The sequence below is a fragment of the Garra rufa genome, chromosome 10, assembly GCF_049309525.1.
Source record: "Garra rufa chromosome 10, GarRuf1.0, whole genome shotgun sequence".
Lineage (NCBI taxonomy): Eukaryota > Metazoa > Chordata > Actinopteri > Cypriniformes > Cyprinidae > Garra > Garra rufa.
The window spans coordinates 20,461,249-20,481,546 of NC_133370.1; the positions used below are offsets into that span (position 1 = coordinate 20,461,249).

Genomic DNA, 20,298 nt, shown 5'->3' on the forward strand with positions numbered 1-20,298 from the left:
AAGCCTGAATATAGATTTTCCTCATTATTGGGAATTTACTGCCATCTTCTGGTTAAGAGATACACTACAATACATTTAAATCAAAATTATTTCGTTCTTTTTCAAATTGTTATAAAAATGTTTAATTTTCTTCCTATTTTATTTCTCTCTGTTTACAATCAGTAGTAAAATTCTAAAATGACTCCAGAAAGATGGCAGCATCGTCATCTTATTTTTACACAGAGATTAGTAGTTTTATTAGTAAAATATGTTGCCTTTAGCAATGTTTGTTGCATTATATGCCGATTATAACCGTTCAAAAAATGGAAACAGTCTCTGGGACTGAACGATGTAGGGCCTTGAAAATTAGGATTCTAAAAGAAAGGTTTGCAATGAACTAGAATCTAAAATCTAAACATTCCTCTTTAAAAGAAAATAAGTACCATATTTTTTCAAACTGACCCACATTTAAAAAAGGGGAAACAGCACTTTTTAAGTTTTTCTTCAAGGTTTACATGCCTGTAACTTAAGAAGTATTAAAGATATCTTAATGCCCTTTTAGATATTGAGTCTTAAAGAGTAGTTCACTTTCAGAACAAAAATTTACAGATAATGTATTCACCCCCTTGTCACCCAAGATGTTCATGTCTTTTTTTCTTCAGTCGTAAAGAAATGGTGTTTTTTGAGGAAAACATTTCAGGATTTCTCTTCATATAATGGACTTCTATGGTGCACCCGAGTTTGAACTTCCAAAGTGCAGTTTAAATGCAGCTTCGAAAGGCTCTAAATCAGGGGTGCCCACACTTTTTTGGCTTGTGAGCTACTTATACAATGACGAAGTCAAAATGATCTACCTACTATAAAAAAACATATATTTATTTATGAATATATTGAGAATTCTTTATATGTTGGTGTAGCTTGCTTAACTACATGAACCCATATTGCACAATACAACTACATACAAGTACATTTTTTTGTAATTACTTTACTCTGATGACTTGCACTGAATGGAATCAGCCACTTGGCGCCGCTGTATGCACGTTCATGCGCGGTGATTCGTGTCATAAAAGGACAGATGTCAGACTGGCTGCCTTGTACGTCAATCAAGTGACAAAATTAATAGTGAGGACGGATGATTGGCTGACTACATTGGCTGATCGTCTACTTTATTTGACGTCTAATTAATGCCGTGCGATCTACCCACACCACCTTTGCGATCGACCGGTAGATCGCGATCGACGTATTGGGCACCCCTGCTCTAAATGATCCCATCTGAGGAAAAAGGGTCATATCTAGTGAAACGATTTACAACTTATATACTTTTTAATCTCAAATGCTCATCTTGTCGAGCTAGACAAGACGAGCATTTGAGGTTAAAAAGTATCTAAATTGTAATTTTTTTCAGAAAATAACCCATGGTTTTGTTAGATAAGACCCTTCTTTCCTCAGCTGTGATGGTTTAGAGCCCTTTGAAGTTGCATTTTGGAAGTTCAAACTCGGGGGCACCATAGTAGTCCATTATATGGAGAGAAATCCTGAAATGTTTTACTCAAAAAACATAATTTCCTTATGACTGAAGAAAGAAAGACATGAACATCTTGGATGACAAAGGGGCGAGTACATTATCTGTATATTTTTGTTCTGAAAGTAAACTTTCCTTATTTTTTAAATGCCCTATGAGACTGATCGTTTCGAAGATTTCAAAAATTAGAATTTAAAAATGGCTCCAGGAGTAAATCTTTAACATGTACACATTTTCAGTGGTCAAAAACCAAATGTGGGTCAGTTTGAAAAAATATGATACTTCTTTTCTTTTAAAGAGGAGTGTCTGAAGAACAAATAATGTTAAAACTAAAGATGTATCTTGTTTCTTTCTGTCAAGACAACTGGATTTAAAATACCAGCCTGAGTGCCATAAATATTCTTTTTACAAAGTTTATGTGCCTGTAACTCAAGAAGTATTTAAAATATTGCAATTCTAGATTTTTAGATTAGTTGTTAATAAACGATTCTTTTGGAATCTTAATTTTTTTAAGGTCCTACATCATCAGTCCCAGAGATATGGGGATCTCAATGAGGCTCCATGTCCAGATTGTTGAATGTTACCTATTTTCAGTGATCAAAAACTGAATGTTGGTCACTTTGTATACAGCTACCTGTTTTAATTAAAGAACAATGTCTAAAGAAAAAAACAATGTTGAAATTAGAATTGTATCTTGTTTCCCTGTATTAAAACAACTGCATAGAACAAACCTGTCGGAGTGCTAAAGTGCACTGAAATAATCAAGTTGAGGCACATTACTTTGCTTTTTACAGTCTATTCATAAGATTCTATATTTGAATCAGTTTCAGGTGTATTTGGAAGAAGTGATTTTGTTCATTTGGACAGCTTCTGAAGCTACCAAGAGTAATGCAGTATTGTAACATGTTTGAAACAAAACACACGGCTGATAGGGAATTGTGGTTGCTTTCGCCACACATTGCATTCACATCAATAAACCAAGATTTGCCTCATCTGGATTAATTATTACAATACATTTTTTATTGTTATAAAATATGAAGCATATAGATCAAGTAGTATCTACTGCTAAAGGGCATATTTGGCAGACTCACTGATAGTACCTTAAACATTTAACATCTCTCATGAGTTATTGAGTTAAAGGCATGCAAACTTTGGAGAAAAACTTGAAAAGTGCTGTTTTCCCATTTTTGAATGGTCACCACTGGCACATAATGCAACAAAGATTGCTAAAGTCAACAGATTTGACTAGAACCCAATCTCTGTGTAAAAATAAGATAATGATGCTGCCATCTTTCTGAAGTCATTTTTACCACCCTGTAACTTGACTCTGAATGTAAGGTGAAAATTACCATTTTCACCTCCCTCTAGAAAATAGTAGATTACTCAGTAAATATTCATCCATCACATTTCATATTTCAGCTTTCATCACTATACAGTTGCATCTCAATAAATTAGAATGTCATGGAAAAGTTCATTTATTTCAGTAATTCAACTCAAATTGTGAAACTCATGTATTAAATAAATTCAATGCACAAAGACTTAAGTAGTTTAAATCTTTGGTTCTTTTAATTGTGATGATTTGGCTCACATTTAACAAAAAAACACCAATTCACTTTCTCAACAAATCAGAATACTTCATAAGACCAATAAAAAAAAACATTTTTAGTAAATTGGCAACAGTCCATTTCTTCTTCTCCTTAGCCCAGTTAAGATGCCTCTTACATTGTCTGCGATTCAGGAGTGGCTTAACAAGAGGAATATGGCAACTGTAGCCAAATTCCTTGACACGTCTGTGTGTGGTGGCTCTTGATGCCTTGACCACAGCCTCAGTCCATTCCTTGTGAAGTTCACCCAAATTCTTGAATCGATTTTGCTTGACAAGCCTCTCAAGGCTGCGGTTCTCTCTGTTGGCTGTGCATCTTTTTCTTTCACATTTTTTCCTTCCACTCAACTTTCTGATAACATGCTTGGATACAGCACTCTGTGAACAGCCAGCTTCTTTGGCAATGAATGTTTGTGGCTTATCCTCCTTGTGAAGGGTGTCAATGATTGTCTTCTGGACAACTGTCAGATCAGCAGTCTTCCCCATGATTGTGTAGTCTAGTGAACCAAACTGAGAGACTATTTTGAAGGCTCAGGAAACCTTTGCAGGTCCTTTGAGTTGATTAGCTGATTGGCATGTCACCATATTCTAATTTGTTGAGATAGCGAATTGGTGGGTTTTTGTTAAATGTGAGCCAAATCATCACAATTAAAATAACCAAAGACTTAAACTTCTTCAATCTGTGTGCGTTTTAATACATGAGTTTTATTTAATACATGAGTTTCACAATTTGAGTTGAATTACTGAAATAAATGAACTTTTCCAAGACATTCTAATTTATTGAGATGCACCTGTATATGTGTAACTTTCCTCAGAAAAAAATATTAGTAAATTTTAAAAACTGAGCTGGGGAAGTTTTGAAAATTTGGTCGATTTGACACAGAATGAATGACCCAGTAAGAGTTTTAATGTTTTTTAAAGAATTATCTTCTGCTCACCAAGCCTGCATTTATTTAATTCAAAGTACAGGAGAAAAAAAAGAGATATTTTTACTATTTAAAATATCTGTTTTCTATTTGAATAGATTTTAAAATGTAATTTATTCCTATGATTTCAAAGCTGAATTTTTAGCATCATTACTCCAGTCACACGATCCTTCAGAAATCATTCTAATATTCTGATTTGCTGTTTCAAATTATTGTTGAAAAGTTTTTTCAGGTTTCTTTAATGAATAGAGAGTTAAAAAGAACAGCATTTATCTGAAATAGAAATCTTTTGTAACATTATAAATCTCTTTGCTAAATAAAATGTATATTAATTTTCGTTTGTCAGCATATTAGAATGATTTCTAAAGGGTCATGTGACACTAAAGACTGGAGTAATGATGATAAAAATCAGCTTTAAAATGACAGGTTTATAAATTACATTTTAAAATATATTCAAATAGAAAACAGTTATTTTAAATGGTAAAAATATTTCACAGTATTACTGCTTTTGCTGTGTTTTGGATCCGATTAATGCAGTCTTGCTGAGCAGAAAAGAATTCTTTAAAAAACATTACATTACAAAAAACTTCTGACTGGTAGTGTAAATTCTATGAACATGTTTCAGTTATACTTCCTTGTTTTTTAATTAGTTATCGTCCAAATAAGTCTCAGTCAGAGTTACAATCAAACAGAAACCAATTTATGACCTGTTCAGAGATCAGCGCTTTAGGTTACTAAAGGAAGCGTGACGTTTCGGGTCACGTGCACAACTCGAGCTCGTCACATGATCAGCTGATGACTCCTTTCCCTCTGATGGATGCAGGATTTCCAGCCTTCGCCGCTACGAAGGGCTCACTAGAATCCATTTCTCTTTGAAATACAGCAATCTAACCGAAAATAACATCACAGTAGCTTTAGAATTGTTCGCGTGAGAATCTTTAGATAGCAAAACTGGCGCTGTTGGTGGAGTGGATGATGAACGGGCACGCAATTTTATACACCGGGGTCACTTTGGCCTTCTGGTCAACCATCCTGATCGTCGGTAAGTGCTAATGAAACCAGCTGACATATGCACATAAATAACACACTCGTCTTATTAGAATCACGTTTACTTGATACGTACATAGTTATCTTTCTAATTCTTTTCCTTTTCTCGTCTCTTTAACCAGATAGCCATTATTTGGTTTGCCTTACCTGACGTTAGCTGTCAAGAGCTAGCACGACTAACGTTACGTCAAATATTAATTTAAATGGCATTTTGAAGACTGTTGTCATAAGACATTGGTGTAAATATTTATAAGTCGAGTTATAGGGATATTACCAATTATTTTGAAGAATGTCAATGCGAATTGAACATATGTCTGCTCTGACGAAAATGTGTTGTGTTTGCTGGTGTTAAAATGCTTCTGTAGTGTTTGTATTTCCATCTGTTCATTTTCACACATTGGTTGTAATAGCACAGGAGAGCAGCAAAATTTAGTTCAGTATCTAGCCAGTGTGCTTTTTTTTAATAGTAGTTATAAAGTAGTTGAACAGGATTTTATGACCAAATGAGGAAGATGGCTCTCACATGACTGTGAGATTTCAAACATATCCTCTATGATTCTGCAGGAAAAAGTGTGTCCGTATTATACCATTTATTAAGATTATGCCAGTTTGCAATATATTACCCTGCTTTTAATTTTGCTTGAATTTAAGAGGAATGAGTTTAAGTTTGTTTTTAAGTTTAAATGGAAATTCCGTCACTTAAACTTGGACACTTAACTTAAACACTACTAATCCAGTCATTTTTTCTTTCTTTACAGGTATTTGCTATACGATTTTTGACCTTGGATTTCGATTTGATGTAGCATGGTATGTGTTCAGTAAGACCTGTTTTCAAAACATTTAAGTACGACTTATCTTGTTCATAATTGTAACTTTTCTGCTATTCGCAAGACCTAATTTAAGACTTGAGGTGAATGAGATTAAGTTGAGATAACCTAACATTTTCTGTTGCAGGTTTTTAACAGAGACTTCTCCATTTATGTGGGCTAATCTTGGAATTGGCCTGGCCATCTCTCTGTCTGTTGTTGGAGCTGCATGGTGAGGCATTTCCTCTTTTTAGTTTCTTACAGAAGTTGACAGCTCAGAAAAAAACATACTGGAATTTTTGACATGTTGTAGTACAGTTTTCTATATCCTCCTCTGCACTGTTTAAAAGAGCTCCATAGAAAAATGCATTCAGCTCTGGTTTTATATCAATAGCTCACTCACCAAAATGAATATTGCATGCTTATTTTTTAATATATCTGATGTATTTTTGAAATGTGATAGTGTGAGTTACAAGTATATGGAAAATGATGTATTTTGTCCTATGATTCTGCAGGGGTATTTATATCACTGGGTCCAGCATCATTGGTGGTGGAGTCAAAGCCCCTAGAATCAAGACCAAAAATCTTGTCAGGTATTTGCAGTTTACTTGATGTTTTAAGGTTTATTTATTTATGTTTTTATTTTTTTCTAGTGCAAATGTGCTTTATTGCTATCACATGGAGACAATTTGGGTTTAGAATTAGCATTTATATAAATAAAATATTATTGTTGTATTTGTCATATTTTAAGTTATGGATCTTAACACCAGTGTTGCCACATTAGTTTTTTCCAGAGATGAACAGTTGTTTTTATATACGATTCCATCTGTTAGTAAACTCTGCTTTTATTTGCTTGCCTAAGGCTTTTTGGCTCACACTGGCACTTGGTGACAGTTCATTAAATTTTTCTTTTTTTTTCTAGCATTATCTTTTGTGAAGCTGTTGCCATTTATGGGATTATCATGGCAATTGTCATTAGCAATTTGGCAGAGGTAAGTTAAAAATTATTGACCCATTTCTTTGAACACTTCTTTGAGTACTAAAGAGATGTTAAGTATTTTAGCATATTTTTGTGCTTTTACAGTCAAACCAAAAACTATTTAGACACAAGATATAATTTTTGAGTCTGTGCAGGACACTATAGTTCATTTATGTAAGTGAGGAAAGCAAAATAAAGTTAACTGTGACATATTATACCCACAAATTCTTCATACAGTGGACTAATAGTAAAATTTATAAAAATTTGGGACCAAAAATTTGTTACATACCTTTTTAACAAAGTTATCTGACATCAAGATGTTCTGACACAATTTAACTCTTGAGTTCTTGTCATATTTTATTAACATTTTCTAAACTATAGCAAATAAACTGTGATAATGTGAGAAATGTTGAAGGTGTCTGAATAAATTTTGATTTGACTGTACAACATTTAAATTCACTTTTGCTGCATTACGTGTACAACAGTATTTCTCAACACTTTTTTCCCATGTCATTTAGAACTTCACTGGTACGACTCCAGAGACTATTGGGGCGAAGAACTATCAAGCAGGTACATTTTGCTCATGAATCGCTTGTAAACTTAAGTGAAATATTTTCCTTTGCCTGTTGAGCGGCTGGATGACACATTGGTGCTGTTCTTTCAGGCTACTCCATGTTTGGTGCTGGACTCACTGTTGGCTTTTCAAACCTCTTCTGTGGCATCTGTGTTGGCATTGTGGGCAGTGGAGCTGCCCTGGCTGATGCTCAGAATGCCAGTCTCTTTGTCAAGATCCTCATCGTTGAAATTTTCGGCAGTGCCATTGGACTGTTCGGAGTGATCGTAGCCATTTTGCAGGCAAGTAGTTTTCTAAAATTGCTGTGTATGTGTTTTCTAGCCTTTCAATATTTAATATGAGCTGTTGTGGTCAAGGTCCACTAAATGGAGCATAGCACAGCAAAAACAGAATGTGTGTTTTGAAAATGTTTACTTTAAATATAATAAAAATAAAAGCATCTTAAAGTAATGTAAAAAGTTTAGTACCAGTCGTTCACTTTCATTAGAAAATCATGAGTCTTGAATTGTTTGCATGACCTTATAGTCATAGTCAATTGATTTCTAGTGACAGCAGAGTATATTAAAATATAAGACATTTTAAGTTTTAATTATTTAAAACATTTTAAAATCTACGAGGTGCTGATGTAGCATATTGCTGTTTTTAATTATTAATGTATTTTTCTATTACTCATTCTATTTTAAAATCTTTAGGCCTTCATGAGTGGTCTTTATACATTACCCAAATAATAAATAAGAAAATTTAAATGTCATTGCCATCTTGGTCTTAAAAGAGACGTACACTTGGATATACAAAATGAAAATTTCCTGATAATTTACTCACCCCCATGTCATCCAAGATGTTCATGTCTTTCTTTTCTCAGTGGAAAAGAAATGAAGGTTTTTGAGGAAAACATTCCAGGGTTTTTCTCCATATCGTGGACTTCAGTGGTGGGCAACGGGTTGAAGGTCCAGATTGCAGTTTCAATGGACTCTACAGGATCCCAGCTGAGCGAAACGATCAGTCAATTTCTAAGAAAAATACTAATTCATTTATTTTTTTAACCACAAATGCTTGTCTTACACTAGCTCGACCTTACGCATTATGTAATCACACACACATGACGTAGGCGGAAGTACCGACCCAGTATTTACAAAGGAATATTCAAAGATAGTCAAACACCCTTTACAAAAAAAGGTAAAACAACGATGTTGGACGATTTTGAAGTTGGAGGTGAAAATGAGATGGACTTTTTTTGTCCTACTCTACCTTTTTTCACCGAAGTACACAGATGAGGAACTAACAGCATGTGGCATTTTTAACGTTATTATGTGCCAGATGAGCATTTGTGGTTAAATGGTATATACATTTTAACTTTTTTGTTAAGAAAATGACGGATTGTTTCACTAGATAAGACCCCATATTCCTCAGCTAAGATTGTGTAGAGCCCTTTAAAGCTGCATTGAAACTGCAATTTGGACCTTTAACCCTTTGGTCACCATTGCAGTCCATTCAAATGTTTTCCTCAAAAAATTCAATTTCTTTGCGACTGAAGAAAAAAAAGGCCTTTAAGGCCATTATCATGCCAAGAGTGAATATTTGTTGTGGATATTGCGAACAAGAATTAATTATTTTCTCTTGGCCATTTTTTTATTTTTATTTTTTTATTTTATTCCATTCAAAGTACAGTAGTACTATTGCCATTAAATTCATTATTCATATGTTGTCACTGTTATCAGATTGCATGTATTTTACAGAGAGTAAAATCTGTATTGCCACATGCGTTGTATCTTGCGTTTAAGCATATGAATCACAGAAATGCTTTTTTATTTTGCTCTTTGTATTGTAGCTTTGTCTTTGTAGCCTTTTGTTTCACTTCTTCATTTCATTCTTTGTGTGAACAGGCCTTTAGTTTACCTAACAGTGTTGTCATAAACCATCGTCCCCATCAGATTTCCAGCAGGGTGATCTTTTGAATTATTTGTCATTAATATCCATCTAGCTACTTATGACCACCCTCTGGAAAATAAATATTTTATCACCATTTCCAGGCACACACTGTAAATTGATCTGACATGCATACTTGAATTCAGATTGAGATTATTCAGCCACACAAGAGGAGCTCCTATTAAAACACAGTCATTTTCTGTATGTTCTGGGTTTTTTCTGTGGTTCTGGGACATCAGATTGTTTTTTTGACCCATGTAATCATTTAACATTTGTTTTTTTTCTCTCTCTGTTTTGATAATTTGTATCAAACTTAAGATCTATTTGATTGTTTAACTACTTCACAACTTTGTTTTATTGATTTTGTTATTTCTTTCTTTTCTCATCTGTATTCAATTTTAAGTAATCCCTTGATATTTTTCTTCTTATCCAAGTGTTTTATTCATTCAAAAGAGTTTATTCTTGACACAGTAAGGGTGAGGAATATACGTTTTATTCAAAGTAAACTAAATAGAAGTAGTCCATTCAGTGACTCCAGAGGGTCCTTAATACAACATCTCTTAGGCACTAGATTATTGAACCTGGTGCTGCCCCTTACTACTCTGTTATAAAAGGGGGCGCTACATATCCTCTGCCTTTTTTGTGTGGTCCTGGGACATCAGATTGTTTTTGTTTTGTTTTTTTTGACCTGTGTAATCATTTAACATTGTCTCTCTCTCTCTCTCTCTCTCTCTGTTTAGACATCGAAAGTAAAAATGGGAGATTAGATGACTACACAACCTACAGATCAAAGATGCTGTGTTGCTGGCGCAAACAGGAGGTGTAAATACATAGTAAATTATTTAAATGTATTTTCCTTTGTGTCTGTTTTTAACCATCGTTTTCTGAAGATTGAAATAGTGTATGTGCACCAGTTTGTCTTAAAAGAGTGCATGATAATGTCAAAGGCAGATCTTTGACACCTTTCACATTTAGTTTGGCGTCTCATAATTCTGAAAATATCACTTAATGTTTTTTGGCCATAGCTCCATGATGTCATACTATCAAATTTAAATGATAGAATTTTTTTTTTTTTAAATCAAAAGGTATTTTATTTATTAAAATAGCCTAATAATATAAAGAGTGATCCCGCATATGCTGACAGAGCAGACTGTCTATAGACCCAGTGTTGGGGTCTGTTTTGAGATATAGGGTGTTATGTTTGTAATCATCTCAAATTCCAATATATAGTTCGCTGTGATTGTTGTACAGTACAAGAAAAGTGATAAGTTAGTGTGGTTCTTTGCATTGGATGGGTGTAAATCGTAAAGTATTCTCTTAAATCTATCTTAAATGCAAGAATGTTCTTGTATTTGCGTGATGACGCCTGGTGTATCCGGTGTGCTTGATCTGATCTCACGTGTTGTGTTCTTTCATGTAGCTACTGAATTCAAGTAAACGCTATCTTTGAGAAAACAGTTAAAAAAAAAATTATAATAATACCAGGCATCTCCAATTGTATTTCTACCAGTGTAGTCCCTCACTTTGTAGGGCTCTCTTCAGATCTGGTTGGTTAAAACTGAGAGGATATAATAATCTGATGTGTGTACATATTAGAAGCAGTTGTTTGTTTTTTTTGTGACGCATGAGGGTGTTTGCCATTCCGTATTTCCTACCTGTCTTGTGATTTTTGTTTACTTATTATTATTATTTTTTTTTTTGAGAAGCAAGAAGTGGTCTTTATCTCCCAGGACACTGTGGTGGAAGCTTGTTTTCATCACAGATTTTTAAAAAAAATAATGTAATCTCACAATTTAAAATTTTTCCCATTATTTTGAGAAGTCAAAATTGTGAGATATAAAGCTATTTTTACATCTCATAATTCTCACTTTACATGTTGCAATTCTTTTTTTTTCTTCAAAATTGAGTTTACATCTTGTAATTCTTGTTAAAAGGTAATTGTGATTTTTCTATCTCACAATTTTGACTTTATATCTAGCAGTTGACTCTTGTTCTCATAATTGTAAGAACAAACTCTGAATTGTGAGAGATGGAAATGTATTTTTTAACCCATGGTGGAAACAAGCTTCCATAGGTTACTGTAAACTCTGTGAACAATATGTAATATTTTCTTTGCTGTTCACATCAGGTAATCCTGAAAATGTTCATCTGAGAGCAAGTTCATAGCAGAACAGCACTGCAAACAGATGTGTGACCTTAGATGCCATATTTAAACACAAATAAAAACGAGGCTGTAGATTGCACTTGATTTCAAGATCTACGTTTTTGTCCACTTGAAATGTTTAGGAAGATGTATTTTCAGTGTTGCACTGGCTAAAATATTTAAAGGAACCGCCCATTTATCCCTCACAGCCTTGTTTTCATTCTTGTATAATTAGATATGGTGTTTTCCCTTCACTGAGGTTATCTACCAAATCTAACAGTACTCAGTCTGAACCACTGTTTATAGCCAAACTTGTAAGATCAATTGGCCTTTTAGCTCTACTGAAATGCTTTATCTGTCTGTTTTTGTGAAGTGGAGGTACATACTAAACATGATTTTACTAATTCCTCAATGTCCAGAATCAACCTCTGTTAAATGTCTGTTTATATTAATGATTAATCAAATTGCATACTCCATCTGTAAAGCACTGTGGTCTTGTGAATTATTTCCACTGGATCTGTGGAGAGAGATGCATTCCTTTTTCTTTTCTTTTTTACATGGACATGTGTTTATTTTAAAACATTCCAACTTAGACCTAGTTGTAATCAAACCACTCCTGATGAATCATGCTGCGAGGTTGGTTTAGGTCTCATTGTGGAGCTTCCAGGACCTGGATTGGCTGTCTGTGGGTTTAGTGGTTCAGGAGTTGTGCGGTAAAGATGACCTCTTAACCATTTTTCCTGTTTCAGTGATTGTTGAATTTGTTAATGTGGTGATTCCATTGTTTTGATGTGTACAAGTGGATCCTCTAGACTTCATAATTGTCCTTGAAGAAATAAAAAAAAATGTGAAAAACAGTTCAATGTGTTCATTTGTTTTATATATATATATATATATATATATACACACACACACACACACACACACACACACACACACACACACACACACACACATATATATACATCATGTATATATATATATATATATATATATATATATATATATATATATATATACACACTAGGGGTGGAACGGTTCACAGAAGTCACGGTTCGGTTCGTACCTCGGTTCAGACGTCACGGTTCGGTATGATCTCGGTACAGTGGAGGGAAAAGCAAAACAAAAATGCAGAAGGCAATTAGATGTATTTCCACTCACATACCCAACAACCGCTGAACAACGGCAACACACAGTCCTCGTCTTTTCCACCACTCTCTCGCCTGTACTACTGTAACTGACTGGAAAAGCGAAGTTTTCCCAAACTTGCGATCTAAGGGGCCGTTCACATGTCGCGCCTAAAAACGCGTGAAAAACGCTAGGTGCGCTGCTTTCTTCCTGATCAACAAAGCGCTCGGGCGCTTGCGCTCCGGAAGCGTCTGCCGTTTCTAAGCAACCATCAGCTGCGCTCTAGCTCCAAGCCTATGCGTCTCCATGCATTGTTTCTTCTATTAGCGTCAAAATAATGGGGGCTTGACAAATCATAAAGTTCAGGAAATCCCTGGACCACAATGATGGACCGTCGAGCTGACAAAAAATTGCTGAGTGCCAGAGAATGTAGACGGGCTCTGATAGACCGCATACATAGGCGGAGCTCGGCTGCATCGACGCCAATCAGAGCTTCAGAGCTAAAGCGGGGCTAAATATTAGCTGTCCCTAAAGAACCCGCGTATCTAACAGTAGTTCCGCATTACATTAATTATTTTGCAGGCAAGTTTTTTTTTTTTTTCATACCGTGTATTCTCCGTTTAAATTCATGCACCGAACCGTGACCCCCGTACCGATTCGGTTCGAAACAAATACATGTACCGTTCCACCCCTAATACACACATACATACAGTACAGACCAAAAGTTTGGACACACCTTCTCATTCAGGTGTGTCCAAACGTTTGGTCTGTACTGTAGATATGAATTCAACTGAAAAAACTTGTGAAAAATATCTTTCAGGTGGTCAAATAGCAAATAGTGGAGCTCTGCAGCCACCTACTGGTAAAAGTTATTTGTAGTTGCTTTTTTTTACTTTTAAAACTGGATTTTCCAAAAGATGGGCAAAAATCTTACACTAAACCATGTGAAATTATCCACGTTATCCCCATGAATTAAAGTTAGAAATGTGGGTCTTTTATAAAGTGAATTTTACATAAAAAAGCAGTTTTTGTATAAAAACCCATTTAAAAAATATTTATTTTTTAATTTATATATATTTAAAAAAATATCACTAACCCACTGAAAACTGCACAAATGTAGAGTAAAGACTTTAATAAACAGAAAAATAAACAGTACAGACCAAAAGTTTGGACACCTTCTCATTCATTTGAATGAGAAGGTGTGTCCAAACTTTTGGTCTGTATATATATATAGTCGCTAGTAGCACAGTATAACTAAAATGCTATGGGCAAGTTGTTCAAAAGTAATCTGATCAAATTTCGGCTATCAAATTGGATCAAATCTTGGTAATGGGTTGTTCAAAAGAAAAAAGAAAAAGATTCTAAAATTGGATTAGATTACAAAATTCAGCCTTGTCAGTGTGTAGTGTTTAAATTTTTTAGTAAGTTTGGGATGCTTTTGATCCCCCAAAAAATCTGAATTATACTGATTCCAGCCGAAGGGTGCATTTCAGGAACAAAAATGTAATAAAACTTTAAAACACAGTTGAAGTTATAAGTATACATACCTTGCAGAATTTGCAAAATGTAATTATTTTATTTAAATAAGAGGGAATATACAAAACACATGTAATTTTAACTTAGTACTGGCCAGATACTACATTTACATATAGTCCACAAGAGAGAAAAAAAATTGTTGAATTTATAAAAACGACCGTGTTCAAAAATTTACATATGCTTGTTTCTTAATACTGTGTTGTATCCTGAATGTTCCACAACTGTTTAGTGATAGTTGTTCCCACAAATTCTTCGTTTTTTCAGATTTTTGTATTTGTGTATTTGAACCCTTTCCAACAATGACACTATGATTTTGAGATCGGTGCAACTCATGCAACTATTACAGAAGGTTCAAACATGCACTGATGCTTTAGAAGGAAACAATGCATTAAGAGCCAGGGGTTGGAAATGTTTTAAAATAAGTAAAACTTGCCCTGATCTTCAAATGTGTAATGTGTTTTTTTTAAATCCCAGTTTATAAACTACATTGTCACAATCATCAAAGATGAACCAGTCAAAAGTAGTTATTTTAATTTAAAGTTTCTTGTGTGAATGCAATGCAAAACTTTTCTAAGAGAATACAAAAACAGAGATTTTTTTTCATCTCATATTTTGTCCATTTCCATGTCCAAGTATAAATAGCATTTATGATTTCTGAAGAATTATTTGACACGAAGGTAATAACTGCTGAAAATGCTGTGAATTATATAACATTTTAAAATAAATTGAATATAAATATTTAAAAAAAATGTAAAAGAAAATATAATATAATAATATAATATAAATATTAAAAAAACGTAAAAAATATATATTTATAAAATATATATTTTCTTTTACGTTTTTTTAAGTAGTTATATTAAATTAATTTAAAATGTAATATATTCCACAGCATTTTCAGCAGCCATTACCTTATGGTCACATGATTAATCAGAAATCACAAATGCTAATTTGGTGTTCAAGAAACATTTCTTATTATCAATGTGAAGTTATTTTTTTTTTTAAATCATAATTTTTAATTTTTTGTGTTTTATTTTATTTTATAATATTTTTATGCATTCAATATACAGTCTATTTAGGAAAATAATTTTACAGTGCTGGGACATCAGATTGCGGTGGTTAATCTTGTTTTTAACAATGTAAAAATGTTTACTGTCACTTTTGAGCCATTTAAATATGTAAAATAAAATAGAATAGAATAATAATGCAAAAAATGCATTTAAATAATGTAAATCAATGGCCTTATGTATAACTAAATCTATCTATCTATCTATCTATCTATCTATCTATCTATCTATCTATCTATCTATCTATCTATCTATCTATCTATCTATCTATCTATCTATCTATCCAGGATTTGTAAAAAAAAATTGATAAAAATCTGTCCTCTTATTCTGGAACAACAGGATAACAGTATTTGTTATTAAAGTCATGAGGCCAGTTTTCGCATGTTTAATTTTACAGAATTTTAAAAATATTTTTCCTAAATAAATAAATGGTTTGTTTTAGTTGTTGAAAGCAAATACAAATAAAATTGAAAAAAAAAAAAAAAAAAAATCCATCATAGAAGGGACATTTCGAATGTAGACAACGATGTACAGTACATTATTTTCCTGAGGGTTATCCATGATTTATTAAATACAGCATTGTGCCAGTATCAGCGATCAGGTGACAGCTTTAAACATTCACCAGATGGCGCCAAAGGACGCAACACTGTAGCATGGCTTTCTCGCATCGCTTGTTTAGCAGGTGCATCCCTTGTCACGGCAGCCGCTTGAGGCTATTTTTATATAGAAAAAAATCTTAAACAAGGTAACGTTAACCCTGGAAGAACAAAAAAACTACATTACGTATCGCCTGTCAATCGTGATAGCAGATTGTGCAGTAACGTGCATTTCATCGCTGACTGAACTGCATTAAACCAACATTTGGCCAAAGAATGGACCAGGATGGATATTTTGTTTGTTTCTCTCGGTTTTAATTTCTCAAACTGATTAAAAAATAGGACATAGCTGCTGTTAGGACAAAAATGCGTAGTAAATCATATTTAAATGCTTAAAACCAGAACAAACAGGAATACCAAAACAAAACAGTACACGCTTATCTGTCAAGCCACCGATCGTGGCCACTTTAGCTGCGCCCTCTTGCGGCGAATAAGCGTACCTCTGTTTGAGCCCTCCGAGTCTCCGTACTAAAGAAAACCTGCCTCCCTATGCCTTTATTCGCACACCCATCATCACTCCTCGCCAAAAACACAGAACGGACAGATGAAAATACACGGCAAAATATTTAGTCCCATTACTGGAGTGTACGCTGCTGTCAAGGGCTTTCAACAACATGGAGATATACAGTATTCCTGCAATATGGCATAATCCTTTCATCAGTGTGCATTTCTTTCCGAAAAATGAATTAATCGGCGTTGTCGGCAGAAAGAAATAACGCTATCCGGCAAGTAACTCCCTCGTTTTCTATGGATATTATGATAAAACTAACTGTATTTCACACAGAGGACACATTTATGGCTGAAACTGACATAGACAGTCAGCTGAAGTGAATACAACAAAGATGAATCCCTTTTAGAGGAGCTCCCTGGCTTGCAAAGGAACAAGGTAAGAAATGGCATGTTTGTGTTCATGGTTTGCAGATATTAAACATATATATTTTTTTTGTCTCTGCATGACTTGCTTTGAACGATGCTCTTTGTTTTCCTCTTATATCACATGCTATCTTTATTGCCTGCCATCTTGATCAAGGCGTAGAGATATTGCACATAGAGATGCTTCCTATACAACCTTAACTCTTGGCCAGATTGCAATACCACAAAATAGTCCTTTTTTTTTTCAACGACATGCACATTTCAGCTCCTCCCAGCAGAGTCGAGTGTAGGGATGATGCTGTGTAATGGTACCCACAGCATCCATGGACAGCATCTTGCCCAGTGTCTCCGGATAGGAAGCTGGCAGGACATGTGTGGCTTTGTGGCCGAAGATCTGTGAGCATGGAGAAGAATTGAGAGTAACACTTTTTATGAAGCCTGTAGGTATAATACATTATAATGGTGCTTCTAATGCATTCTTAATGTCTTACAAAGTATCTTTAAATTACATTATATTCTTATCAATAACAAACAACGTTATAATACCTATTCATCGTTATACCATAATAGAGTGATCTAAAACATGAATAAAGACATCTGTGACCCTGGACCACAAAGCCAGTCATAAGGGTAAATTGTTTGAAATTTAGAGTTATACATCACACCATCATATGCTTTCTATTGATGAATGGTTTGTTAGGATAGGACAATAATTGGCTGAAATACAACTATTTGAATATCTGTAATCCGAGGTTGCAAAAAATCAAAATACTGAGAAAATTGCATTTAAATTGTCCAACTGAAGTTCTTAGCAATGCATATTACTAATCAAAAATTAAGTGTTGGTATATTTACAGTAGGATATTTACAAAGTATATTCATGGAACATGATCTTTACTTAATATCCTAAAGATTTTTGGCATAAAAGAAAATTCGGTAATTTTGACCCATACAATGTATTGTTAGCTATTGCTACAGATATACCCATGCTACTTATGACTGGTTTTGTGGTCCAGGGTCACATATATTATGTATATACTCTTTCTTAAGCATGTATTTGTACATTTTAAAATCTTTGATGATTGGTTACCAATAATTTTTTTTATTGTATTATGTGTACAGACTTAATCGAAGGTGTTATTCAGTATTGTGTTGTAAGCATTATAGAGGTGGTTTGTGATTCTAGGTTGGAGTATCTAAAATTTCTTGAATATTTGCAAAAGTTTGGCACATATTAAACAATTTCCTATTAACCTTTTGATTAGTAAATTATTGATTGAGAGCACATCATGGCAACTGCTGTTTATGGGGTCTAATTAACATGCAGCTGTCTTCCCTATTTATTTAATCAGTGATTGCAGTATATCTTGTTAATTGCACAGTTTCTAGTCTTAAATAAATATCAGATTTGCTTATTGTCAGCTCACAAATCAAGGCAATTCCCCACTTTTCAAAACATCAACATTTTAAAGTTTCGCTGTCTGATGTTATATTTAAGGGGCTTTAGGACAGTTTGTTTCACTTGTAAATAAACAATTTTTCTTTCTTTAACCTTTCAGAGGTCTTTCTCGGGTCTGTTTCTGATGAGTATTTTCCATCTTGGATGTTACAGTCAAAATCCCTAACAATAACACAGACTTATCAGTAAGGATGAAAACTTTTGAATATGCTTTTAACACCTTAGGCTTTGCTCTTGATTGTTTAAATACATTTTAACTAATTAAAATATAGTTTACATGTTACGTGTTAAAGTAGACAATAGACAATTATTTCCAATTATTCTTATTCAGTATAACAGCTATTCCAGTTGTTTTATCCCACTTTAAAGGATTACTCCACTTCCAAAATTAAAATTCCCTGATAAATTACGCACCCCCCATGTCATCCAAGATTTTTATGTCTTTCTTTAGTCGCAAAGAGGAATACGTTACAGGATTTTTTTCCATAAAGTGGACGTCAATGGTGCTCAACGGATTGAAGGTTAAAAATGTAGTTTCAGTGCTGCTTCAAAGGGCTCTACATGATCCCAGCCGAAGAATAAGGTTCTTATCTAGCGTAACGATCTGTTAAATTACTATTTCTATACTTTTTAACCTCAAATGCTCCTCTTGCTCTGCGATGCACATGCACACTCTGTTCACTCCAGTTCAAAACAGTTAGGGTAGGCCAAAAAACTCCCATCTCATTTCCTCCTCCAACTTCAAAATCATCCTACATTGCTGTAGAAGTACCGACCAAGTGTTTACAAAGTGAACATGCATGGAGGGTCAAACACCCTTTACAAACAAAGATAAAACGGCAATGTAGGATGATTTTAAAGTTGGAGGATAAAATGAGATGGGAGTTTTTCGACATACCCTAACTGTCATGAACCGTATGCATGTGCATCGCAGAGCTAGACAAGACAAGCATTTGTGGTTAAAAAGTGTATATTATTTTTTTAAAGAAAATTACCAATGGTTTTGCTAGATAAGACTCTAATTCCTCAGCTGGGATCGTTTAGAGCCTTTTAAGGCCGCGATCACACCGAACGCGTTTTTGCAGTTGGAGGCGCCTCTTTTGAATGGTTTTCTGTTGGCAGCGAGTGTTCTGCGCGCTGCTTATGCGCCCCGGGCGCCTCGCGTTTTCGCCGCCTGCTGCGCCTCTCGTTTTTGCAGGAGCGCTCTGAGCGCCTGAAGTTGAAAAAAAATCAACCCTGAGCGGAAAAACGCCCAACGTCATTCGCGTTCTTTTCCATTGTCCAATCGAATGAATGGAGAGGCGGGCCTTCTGTTGTGGTGACGAAAGTTTACCGTTGCTTAAAAAGTCCGGAGACTGCAAGAATTAGAGGAGAAACCTTTGGTGTCTATCGTGGGTAACCCGGAGCTGTATTATTTAGGGTTTCTGCTAATATGACAGTTTACTTAACAGCAAAAAACTAAGATTTTAGAGCGCTCGCGCTATAATCATTTGATTTGACTGACAGGACAGGTGTTTTGGTCGTTGCTTAGCAACATAAAAAAAACCGCAGCACACTGCTCTTTTATTAAAAGTCACCAAAAAAGGCAGTGCTGTGCACCTCGCGTTTTTAGAACTAAAAGACGCGTTCGGTGTGATCAGGGCCTAAAGCTGCATTTTTAAAGGAGAACTCCGGTGTGATTTTGACCTAAAGTGTATTGAATCATGATACCGAGTGTAAACGTACCTTGCATATCTCATCTCGTCTTGTCCACTGCTGTCCGAAATCTGGGGTCAGTTATCCGATGCTCACAACAGGTTGTCAATGAAAGTCAATCGGGCATCGAAGGAGCCATGTAAATAAATCACTGTTTTACGCCATTTACGAGGCACAAAGTAGCTCCAGACTTCATTGGTAGACTTCCAAGGGCCCTGACATTTAAAACGAGACATTGAGAACTCAGAAAAAGCACCGGTAGTTTATTTACAAGTAGATTTATACAGACAGTAACTGCAAGAAGTTTAGCGGCCGCCGCCATCTTAAATGTAGTCACGATAAGTCGAGTGTCGAGCACCATGGAAATAACTACGTATCAACC

The 20,298-nt window shown here is 34.6% G+C and overlaps 1 protein-coding gene across 1 annotated transcript; it reads left to right on the forward strand.

The window, feature by feature from the left end:
• Window positions 1-4,827: 4,827 nt before the first annotated feature.
• Window positions 4,828-12,362, forward strand: atp6v0b (ATPase H+ transporting V0 subunit b). Its single transcript, XM_073848718.1, has 8 exons — window positions 4,828-5,072; window positions 5,836-5,884; window positions 6,032-6,115; window positions 6,399-6,476; window positions 6,806-6,875; window positions 7,381-7,432; window positions 7,527-7,717; window positions 10,103-12,362. Exons 1-8 carry the CDS (start codon window positions 5,003-5,005, stop codon window positions 10,127-10,129), a joined length of 621 nt encoding a protein of 206 aa, XP_073704819.1. The 5' UTR covers window positions 4,828-5,002; the 3' UTR covers window positions 10,130-12,362.
• The last annotated feature ends 7,936 nt before the right edge of the window (window positions 12,363-20,298 follow it).